Source organism: Labrus mixtus, chromosome 6 (genome assembly GCF_963584025.1).
Source record: "Labrus mixtus chromosome 6, fLabMix1.1, whole genome shotgun sequence".
Lineage (NCBI taxonomy): Eukaryota > Metazoa > Chordata > Actinopteri > Labriformes > Labridae > Labrus > Labrus mixtus.
This window is the reverse complement of record NC_083617.1, coordinates 28716540-28727827: the sequence shown is the minus strand read 5'-3', so window position 1 is coordinate 28727827 and position 11288 is coordinate 28716540. Positions and strand designations below refer to the sequence as shown.

General features: G+C 40.0%; 1 protein-coding gene across 2 annotated transcripts; it reads left to right on the top strand.

Annotated features, from left to right (window-relative positions):
- Nucleotides 1-1070: 1070 nt before the first annotated feature.
- On the top strand, nucleotides 1071-10287 carry LOC132975919 (cationic amino acid transporter 2-like). 2 transcript variants are annotated; one of them, XR_009673338.1, is made up of 12 exons: nucleotides 1071-1774; nucleotides 2001-2386; nucleotides 4248-4403; nucleotides 4507-4672; nucleotides 5564-5706; nucleotides 5849-6071; nucleotides 7217-7353; nucleotides 7974-8076; nucleotides 8179-8303; nucleotides 8779-8945; nucleotides 9032-9150; nucleotides 9553-9663. XR_009673338.1 is itself a non-coding variant. In XM_061040816.1 (12 exons), exons 1-12 carry the CDS (start codon nucleotides 1764-1766, stop codon nucleotides 9863-9865), a joined length of 1836 nt encoding a protein of 611 aa, XP_060896799.1. In that variant the 5' UTR covers nucleotides 1074-1763; the 3' UTR covers nucleotides 9866-10287. The 2 variants fall into 2 exon arrangements, 1 of the variants encoding a protein (XP_060896799.1); XM_061040816.1 differs by lacking the exon at nucleotides 9032-9150 and adding an exon at nucleotides 9756-10287 and having other exon boundaries at nucleotides 1074-1774; nucleotides 9553-9661.
- Nucleotides 10288-11288: the final 1001 nt, after the last annotated feature.

Genomic DNA, 11288 nt, shown 5'->3' with positions numbered 1-11288 from the left:
ATCTTTCCTGATTTCAAACAGAATTCCCTCCTTTTCATTGGCAGAGGGATTATGTCATCGACTCTGACCAGAGAGGAGAGACCGGGTCTGCACACGCAGATGTGCTTTTATTCGTAATACTCCTGCTGCCATCTTGTGGTCTGAAGTGTGTATTACAGCATAGAGCTTTCTGACATCATGTTGTTGAGCGTCAAAGGGTGATGAGCTACGACTTGTCCTTCGTCCTCCCAACTGGTGTATCAGTCCATTAATTTACTAGTCAGTTTAGTAGTTAAGAGAACTCTGCTGTCTATGTTTTATTCACCATGTGACTCTATTTAAATTCCCATTTGCTAAACACCTGTTTTTTTTTGTGGGTATGGGGTTGGGGGATGGCTCCGGGGGTTTAGTGGGGTCTTCAAAATTGTATAACTGATGAAACGTTGTAAACTAAAAAGAAACAAAAAAACATGTAAAAAGTTGAGACAACCTGTCACCATCTGACCCTGCAACAAGTTCTACTCCTTCTTCTTCTTTAAATGGCAACTGTTACCAGGTGAAGCATTATTGCCACCTACTGTTGTATGTATTAGTCCTTAATATTTCCTGTATTGTTTAGGTCCTCGTTATTAGTCCAGAATTATGTAGAAAAGTGAAGATGTGAACTGATTTTCCTGAACTATTTGTGAATATTGTTTTTAGATCTATATTTGTAATTCCTACATGTTCCAGATTGATTTTAAATAACTGTCTTTCGTCAGTATTCATGGAGCAGATAAAGATGACATCAACAGTTTCCATTGGATTGCAGAAGTTGCAAGTTCCACTTTGATGTTTGATGGCATGGGCGTGACTTTCTCCAGTGACACTCTCCTGATTACTGCACATTCAATCCACCTGCTCAAACCTGCACACCTGCCCTCCATCTGCTCATCAGCCCAACAGTATCTCTACCCCTGTTCTCCTTTCTGCCTGCCTACTTAATACACACCTCCTCAACTTCACTCCTCTGCACCGACCACACTCACACCTTTGCCTCACCCTTGTGCTTGTACTATCGCCTCTCTGCATATCTGATGTGTCCTTGGACAAGACACTTAACCCCATGTTGCTCCTTCTGCTTCGTCGGTGGAGTATGGATGTGTATGAATAGGATTAGCTAAAACTGATGGTCACTTTACCTAGCAGCCTCTACCATCAGTGTGTGAATGTGTAGGTGTGACCTGCAGTGTAAAAAGTGCTTTGAGTAGTCAGAAGACTACAACAGCACTGTACAAGCTCAAGTCCATTTAACATTACAGATTTTCAAAGAGAATAATAAAATGATTGAATTCATTGATTAATGATTTTGATTACTATTCACCCAGTTTGCTAGTCATGGTCCAGAACCAACACAAGTTACCAATTTTGTGTCCTTTGGCTTGGTCATAAGGGTTTTTTTTGTATAGTTGTTGGGCCTTGTTCTCAATAACAAAGAAAAATCTTGTTTAATTCTTAATATATTGGTGAATGAGGTCCAATGTTTGGGATTGGACCACTGATATGTAGAGGAAGCAGATGATGTCAGTCAGGAGGCCTCCCTCTCAGTGGACTGATTGATTAACTGATTTCAGGTGTGCAGCAGGCAGCAGGCAGCAAGGGTAGGTTGCAGACTGCAAGCTGGAGGTAGAAAGAAGTTTTTCCCCTTCTGAGTGCTCTCTGTCCATCCCTCACCAGCAGCAGTAAGAAAACGCTGCTTTTTGTTTTTCCAAATGTTGATGGCAGTCTAAACACACAAGCTTGCAATGGCTTGCAGGTAATGCTTCTTCACATTTGCACTTTATGTTACCATGATGAGATGTTTGGTTCACAGTTTACTAATTTACTCAAGTTAACCCACCAATCAACATGCATTTTAACAAAGGCTGGTTTATACAAACAGTATTTCATGTATATAGTTTTAAAACATGAGGAACTGTTTTTTTTAAATTGTATTTCTTGTATCCCTGGTGTGATGCATGCCATGTTCTGATTTTCCACAGTGCTTTAGGTTGCACAACATCTTGTGACAAAGTTTTACGCTTCATTCGGACCCTGACCCGTAAGAAGCCTCTGGAGCCAGAAGGTGAAGAGTCTAACTTCTGCCGATGCCTGACCACCTTGGACCTGGTGGGTCTGGGTGTTGGCAGCACACTTGGAGCTGGCGTGTATGTGCTGTCAGGAGAGGTGGCGAGGGAGGTGTCCGGCCCCAGCATCATCATCTCCTTTCTGATCGCGGCGCTGGCTTCGGTCTTTGCCGGCTTGTGTTACGCCGAGTTTGGAGCCAGGGTCCCTAAAACTGGCTCAGCCTATCTTTACAGCTATGTGACTGTGGGAGAGGTGTGGGCGTTTGTGACCGGCTGGAACCTGTTGCTGTCCTACGTCATTGGTAAGTAAAACACATGATACAGGTGTTTCTGAGGAGTTACTTCAGTGACATTAAAATAGTGACATTAATGATTTCCAAGAATGCTGTGAGTATGGAGGGTATGTCCATAGGCGTAATTTATGGTAATTTAACGCCTAATAATCCAAACCAGCCACCACAACCCACCCAATATGATATCATAATTATTGATAATGAATGTTAAGTATTATAAACACGACAATGTGCTAGATTTTCTCAATTTAGCAGTAAAAACATAGTGACGTTTGTCTGCGCCCCCTCCCGCTCTGAGATTTGGTTTTGCCCACCTCAGACCTGTGCGTCCCTCCTTCCTCTCTCTTCATAAGTCTGTCCCCATGTATGTATGAAGCCAGCACGAGAGAAAAAGAAAGCCCAACCAACAATTTTAAGTTGTTGGTTGGGCAAAATAATAAAAATATCTTCCCAACAGGAGGTACGCTACTGCTAGGGCTCCAGTGCCACCACTCACGAGTCAAATAATGTTAACTGAACAAAAGTTAGTCCTACTTTCTGCTGTGCTGTGTCTTAGCCAGTTAGCCAGGAGAGCTCTGTGCGGTCACTTGATCAGCCAAAGATCGTCCAAATGCATGAAGATGATTGTTCCGTGAAATAATAAGGATATCATGTCGATGTTGCTTTTTTGACTTTTTGTATTTAAATTGTGCCTTGTAAGAGCATACCAGTCCTACCTGCTCATCTGAAACCTCAGAAAATGACAATGTTTTGCTGCAATGTAAAGTTCAGTCAAGTATACAATCCTGTTTGATTGTAAAGTTTTGGTTGAGAAATGTGAAGGAGAAATGTACAGATTCTGTGGTAAATGTTTATAACTCTACACAAACTGTCCTCAGAGGAAAATGTGGTCCCTGTAACACTGTTTAAAGATAAAATGCTGCGTGAGAAGTTATGGTGTGGGGCCCCCAACAGTGAAACAGTAACTCTCCTGGTAGCTTTTTAGCTCCAGAGTTCCAGGGACCCATTTTTTCCTTTGAATAAAGTTTGTGTATTTAGATCAGAAAATAAAGCACATACTTTTTTCTCACTTCTTTCAAATTTCACTACCAAATCTACATAGTGCACCTTTAAATCACACATTATCAGAGCAGGGCCTACCCGGCTATCACTGCCAGAAAGGGATGCAGATTTGTGTTTTATCTTTTGGATGTTTCTTTGTTTGCATTTGATTTTGAATAAAAAAGGTAGTGAGTTGTCACCCTTAAGCTCACACTGTCCTACTACTAACAATTGATGGGCACTACTATCAAAAAGAAAAGTTACTGCTTTATTAAAGTAACTCAATTACTTACTGTAGGAAATAACCTTTAGCATGACTTTTTTGCTTCAATACTTGTATTTAGTGTTGCTGTGGCAGAATTGTGCTGTGGCAAACGTCCTATAACATTGTAACCTTTTTTCAATATGGTGGTATTTTGCAAATAAGTTCTCTGACGGCAACAAGCTCAACAATTGACATGAAGCATGTATTCAACATGTTGTTGACCGACTGAACCTATCAATCAGTCTGTTCCATCCAGGCAAACAAAAACAAAGTAAACAAACTATCAAAAATAAATAACTTGTCTAAACTAAACCAAGCTATTGGTGATGGAAATTACAAACCATATTCCAAAAGAGACTTTCATCTTCCAAAGTCCAAAACGTATATAAGAGTCGATGAGACCCTCTGTGCATAATGTGAATCTTGGTGATGGAGTGAGAAAAGTTTGATGTAAGAAGTCGAGGTGACTCTGTTAATGATTGGGGTTTTGGACAGATGAAATGCAGTTATGTGTATAATCCCAATTTTGTGCATTAACATTGATTATTTTTTTGTTCCTCTCAGGGACATCTAGTGTAGCGAAAGCCTGGACTGGGACCTTTGATGACCTGATTGACAACGTTATTGGTGAAACTCTGGGAGAGCACACACCGATGGACTCGGTTGGCTTGGCTCTGTACCCAGATTTCTTTGCTGCTGGGCTCATCATGCTGCTTGCTGGTACTATCTGTAATAATGAAGTTCAACAAGAGTAGAGGATGCAGGATACTCTGCACTGTAAAAAAATCAGCTACAATGTTAAACCTCTGTCTTTTAATTTCAGGGGTCCTTGCGTATGGTGTGAAGGAGTCAGCGGTCGTGAACACAGTTTTTACTGCAGTGAATGTAGCTGTACTCGTTTTTATTATCATTGCTGGCTTTATAAAAGGAGACATCAGCAACTGGCAGATCAGTCAGGAGACCATCCTGAATGCCAGTCGGCAGATGGAGTAAGATCATACTTTCACCTTACAGCTTATTGGCGTACATTATTGGCACTGGGATGTCATTGAAGAAATGATGGGGAAAAAACGTTTGACTGCAAAACTTGCATCATCCGGTTTATTGTTTTCTTCAATGTAATCCAGTTTGTCTCAATATTAATGGGCAAACTGCAAAAAAAGCTCAATTGGAGGGAAATATAATTTCAAAGATGCCAATGTGTAGAAATGTAAAACTATGTAACTGATTGTGTTTAGTGAGCAGGGTGTTAAGGTGTGTAGTCCTAACCTGAAGGGGTTCCTCCACTATTAAAACCTGCTCACCATACATTATCCAGCTTCTTACATGGTGACTTACTGAATAAGTCAGTAGTTTGAAATCAAATAATTATTTTATTGATTTAGAACTATATATTTCTTCTGCGAAATAGTCCATTGAAATCTATAGTTAGGGATTGGTCCATAGCAACTTTTATCTATGTAGCCTTCTTATAATGAGATAACCTAGCTGTTGTCACTCCATTGGACTGAACATTTCCACTGAGGCTATAGAGATGAGACAAAGTCAACCGGTCTGCATGATTCTGCACAGCCCCTTGCTGAGTTTTTCCATCATGTCACTTCCAGAGTTTGTTGACATTTTATTTCTTTACTAGTGTAATAAAACACCACCATATCCCATACAAGACTGTAATTTGTTTAACACGTGCACAGCTGTTTCTCTCTCCTTTTCTCTTTTCAGTCCAACCTCAAATCAACCACACAACTTTCTGTTGCTTGATATAACAGTCCATGTGTCCCTAGCAACTGCATGTCTTCATAGTTTTTTTTTCCTTCGTAGTATAGGTATTTTTTTATTATTGTACCTTGATTTCACTGATTATGTTATTGTTTCTACAGGAACCTTATGTTGTCGCAAAATGAAACAACTGAATTCGACTTTGGCGTTGGCGGCTTCTTCCCATTTGGCTTTGATGGAACTTTAGCCGGAGCAGCAACCTGTTTCTATGCTTTTGTTGGGTTTGACTGCATTGCCACAACGGGTACGTATGATTATGCATGACTTTTAATGACTCAACTTGATGACTGTAAACTATTTTTTGTAACATGAGAGTTTAAATATCTAAAGGAAAATGTTATATATTGTCCTATGAAGGAAAGAAGCTAACTCACATGCTCTTTCAGGCGAAGAGGTCCGGAACCCACAGAAAGCAATACCTATTGGGATTGTGGCATCCCTGCTCATCTGCTTCCTGGCTTACTTTGGTGTGTCGGCTGCTCTGACACTCATGATGCCTTACTATCTGCTCGACACACACAGCCCCTTACCTGTTGCCTTTGAATACATTGGCTGGGAGCCTGCAAAGTATGTTGTGGCTGTAGGATCCTTATGTGCACTCTCAACAAGGTACTGGTGTTCTGTCCCTTTTAGGACATACAGCTTAATGTGATTTGATGTGAGGAGGTGGAAGTTCAATGTCTGAAGTTTATTTTTGGTACTTTTTATTGCAAATACAAACATAATGATTACCTAGAATTTCTTGACATTAAAACCATTATTATCCAGAACTGTTGCAAGGGGGGAAGGTGTAAAAAAACAAGACTTGAACCCAGGAGAACTTGAGTAATTGGGGTCCAAATCAAGCGGCACAAACTGTAGTTCCTCGAGTGTCCTCTTGAGGCTGTTTCCAAAAGCTCTATTAACACCCATTTCAGTATTTTGTTTAGTAGGCAGCTGTTTGCCGGGAGAATTAAGGAAAGCCTTGACCCCAATTTTCTTTCCTGTTACGAGGATGACCGAAAGTTAGGTAGTGTTATCATTTCCAATATGGCGACCGACATTGTTCGGGTTCAAAGCATCTCTTTGGTCACCAGTGGGTTACATCACTGAGCCTTAATCCATATTTTTCTTTACAGTCTTTGGTCCTAGCTAGGTTTTTTCTCTCATGATTTTAGGCACCAAAGCTGTTTACTTTGGTTTAGAAAACACTTTGTTTGTGTTAAGGCTTTACGCCAGTGTTGCTTACTGGTTTCACAAGAGAGAGAGCAAGAATGATGGTCTCCTGATTGAAAGTGAAAGAGCTTTCCAGCAAGAGCCCTGAATGCTGGTGGAGATGCCATCCCTGCTACCAACATGTTATATGGTCCTGCTAAATCACAGCAGGTGTTTCAGACATGGTTCTTCTTCTTACTGAAATAAAATATTTTCTTTATTAAAAAAGAATTCCAACTTAAAAAGAAAATAGCATGTGCATGAAGACGCAAAAGGCTAGATCCATAGGTTTCTCTCAATATCAAATCCAGAGCCTATTTTAAGTGTCAGTTTGCATTGTAGGCCATTTTGTTTTACATTTGACAGGCATGACATGTAATCCAAAGCGAAAGGAGACAATATCAAAAAGAGTAAGCAGTACTCACCATAACTGGTAAACAAACTTATCTGTAAAATGCTGATTGCTTGCCATAAATTTCATAAGATTGACATCTGGAAATGAATATTGGGGTTTCCAAGCTTTCCCTTTTACTCTTCTGGCTGTTTTTATTCTCCCACAGTCTTTTGGGAGTGATGTTTCCGATGCCACGTGTGCTCTTTGCCATGGCGAGAGACGGCCTGCTCTTCAAACCTCTTTGTTACATGAGCTCCAGGCAGAGTCCTGTCTTGGCCACACTGGCTTCAGGAGCTGTGGCTGGTAAGCTTGTCAAAAGTTATACCTTTTTGCAATGGTGTCACAGATGTGGCTTTAACAACCCTCTAAGTGGCAATTAGGAGTTTAGAACAGCAAAACTTCAATAATTGTGAACGTATTGGACCATTCTGTATGTGATGGTATACATCAGAACTAGTGTGCTTGCCCTGTAAGTGATGAGAGAGAGACTAAGGAGGTAGTAGATTTGCATCCTCCAACAAATCTGAATTTCATGCATGAGACTGATTCACATCTCATGGAAAACCTGAAATTAGTTTGCTTTATGGTTGTAGCCTCACTTTTTACCTAATGACCCATACTGTGGATATCATTCTCAGACATTGTAGAAATAAAAAAACATGTCCTTTGTAATCATCCACCAAATAATCCAATCATCTAGGGTTTTAGAGACAGGGTTAGGTAGATAATGGGTTTCATTGGTCTCCATGTAGTTGAAATATTTCAGAAAAATCTGACCTGCAGATTGAACACATTTCTCCCAACCATAGGACTTTTTCAAGATGTATAACTCTTAATTGATGTATTGTAATGCCTAAAGTCTTTGGCATCATAAAGAGCATCCTAGCATGTTCTTAGTTAGTAACGTTTGACGCTCTTTGCAGCGTTCATGGTCCTGTTATTCGACTTGAAGGCGCTGGTTGACATGAGTTCAATTGGGACCATATTCGCCTACTCTCTTGTTGCCATATGTGTTCTCATATTGAGGTATGTAAACTTAGAGTAGATGGAAATGCTTTTTATGATTATTTTAATTATGGTCATGCAGGGATTGCTACATTTAAACATGTTGTATTTTGTTCTCCTTAGGTACAAAGAAGATGCTGGTTTCATCCACAGATCAGAACCGTTTACTGTGATGGGGCTGTTCAGGCCTCCATCACGGCCCACCCATCGCACCTCTAAAAATGTCAACATCATGACTGTTATCATTTGTATGTTCTCCGACACTGGCGTGGTTGTATTTTCTCCTATATGTGGCTGTGGCTCTGAGATGCTCACGTTTGACCAGCTTTAGCTGACATTTTACCTTAAGAGTAATTTAAAGATCTTAAACTTGGGTCCCTTTAACATATTCTGTTCTCTATGTATGAGATGGATCAAAATGTTTTGCAATCACTCCAGTAAGTATCTTACCCGGCACCTATGAAATGAGCTGTAATGGCTGTTATGCAATCCCTGTTAGCAGCTACTTTGATTGGTCACATTTACTTTTTTTGACAGGCAAGCTCAGCTGTTCTAAAGAGCATGTGAAAAATTCCACTAATGGTTGAAGTGATGTTTCTGAATTACCATAGGCAATTTAGTGCCCCTTTCATACTTATTGCTAACTGAACTGTACAATTGAGTTTTTTCAAATTTGCCAATTTTGTCCAAACATCTCCCCTGATGTCTCTGATTCCTCTGCAGTGTTCCTGGTCGTCTTTTTAAGCCTGCTGTTGTCCGAGGCTTTGTATTCCCTCCGCATGCGAGAGTGGTGGAGCACACTGCTCGTCACCGTTTTCACGGTGACACTGTTCCTGGCTGTTGTGATCATCTGGAGGCAGCCACAGAGCACAGCTAAAGCTGCTTTCATGGTAAACTGAGTTGTGGTGGTATTGGGGAGGTAACCATGTATGTGGAGATTTAACAGTTGACAGTTTTACTGAGATATCTTGTCTAGGGGTGAAATCAGTGGGTTTTACTTCAGGGTTGATGATGGGCACATCAAGTTCAACAGTATGTTACAGGCCAACCCCCATTAGAACAACCCGCTGCTGGCTCACAGATTGCCAGTTAAAGGTGGGATAATGATGCCCCTATTAGGCCTGTCACACAATATGCAACGCACATGATGCGACTGATGGTGGCGATGTTTAACGTACGCTTACACACTGTGCCTCTCACCCTTCTCCTACACTGTAATGCAATATAAATTCACACACTAGGACACCAATATAACACCATTACAGAAAGGGCACAATGATGGCTACAGCTGCTAATTTTGGCAAATTAAGATTGTCATTTCTCCCTTCTTTTTATTCTTGTGTGCTAAAATATGCTTACCTGCTACTGGCTATAGCTAGCTCATGGAGGAATGCCTTTAGAGTGATATTTATCTTTGAAAGTAGGAAAAAAATTCCCAATATGGGAAACTGTCATTTTACCAAACAGAACCACTGATGAGATCATATATTTTTGTAGGTTCCTGGTCTGCCTGTAATTCCAGTTCTAAGTGTTCTTATTAATACCTACCTGATGGTTCAACTGGGAGGAGAGACTTGGATCAGCTATGGTGTCTGGATGGCAGTAGGTAAGGGTACTCCCGCCTATACATGCCTAAATAACAAGCTTCATCATTGTCCATAATTGGTAGAGGATGGTGATTTTCCAACATTTCTTCTCAGGTCTGATCATCTACTTTAGCTACGGGGTCCGTCATAGTGTCCAAAAACGGAGGCTTCGAGAGGCTCGCACCCAGAATGTTGTTGATTTAAATATTAGTGCTGCTGCTTAATATTTATTTAATTGTGACATAATGCTGTCCACTGACATGGATCAAGCTGGACAGAGGGGATGTTTGGATTCATTAAGGAATTTCTTAAGAATTTTATTCAGGCTTCAACCAGAGTTGGATTACCTTGATGTCTCGCGTTGATGCCAAATTTTAATGCAGTTAGTTGCTTTGTTAAAAGTATGCTTACTGTATATCCTTGTCATGTGTTAAAAATATCTATGTATACTATGTACTTTGTTACATTGCAAACATCCTGTTTGTGTTTTATCAATTGTAATTGAATCAGTCGTTCAAGACTATGTAATCTTGGATGTGATTAATGTCAGTATTTGACAGTTCCAAACTTCTAAATGTTGATCTTTTTTGTGGCGTCTGTTTAATCAGTAAGAATAAATGTTAATCCTTTTGTTACAAAAATAATTGTCCTGGTTTTTGGACTCATTAAAGCTGTTAAAAAATTGTATCTGTAGTAATGGAAAGTTGTTAAATGTAACTTCAATATTATGATTTTATATTGACATGTAAACCTTACTTTACTAACTAATACTTTACTCTTAAGCTTCCAAATATTTCTCTATTTCAACAGATAGTTGCTTACTTGTGCAAGTTTTACCATGTAAATGCTTTAAAAGCCAAAACAGAACATTTCCTTGTTCAGTACTTGTGCTTATGCAATGATACTTAAGTTGAATCTAAGCTAAATATAACGTATAAACACCTTCAAGGTCATGTATTATAATCCTTTACAACCATCAGTCTCATGGCTCCCATGTCGGTGAAAGTTTCTTGTTCTAAATCCACTCTGATCCTGTATCATGCCTATAAACCCCTCTATTTCAGCCCTGCTCAGAACAGGCTGTTTCTTTGTCTGTACCTTTAAATATGTAAATGAGCTGTGTCTGACCACGCCCCTCTAGAAGGTGATGTGACTTTGGCTTTCTCAATCCATACCCTGTTGTTTATTGTGAGAAGGAAGAATCAGAGGGCAGAACAAACACCCAGCTGTGGGAGTGTCACCCACCTGGGGGAGGGGTTACTGCCCTTTGTGATGTCATGAAGGGAAACTCTCCAAACGGCCTGTTTGAGCACACATTTTCTGAAAAGGGGCGCAGGCAAAAGATGGAGAGGATGGACTTTTCTCACAATGAAAGAGTTTGTAGACAGACTAGAGACACATATTAGTGTTAGAAACCATGGTAAAGTGTATTTAGCAAAATATGTGACCTTTAAGAATATACTGACTCAGAAATATTCAACTATTATCTGTCAGCATATAGGAGTTTATTTTTTAAACCTATGGTTAAAAGAACTTGTACAATGTAAATAGATAAACCTGATTGCTCCATGTCTGTGCTCTTTCTTCGCATGGTCTCAATCTAGACATGGTAAATGGACTTCTGTTGTGCTTTTCTAGTCTTCTGAC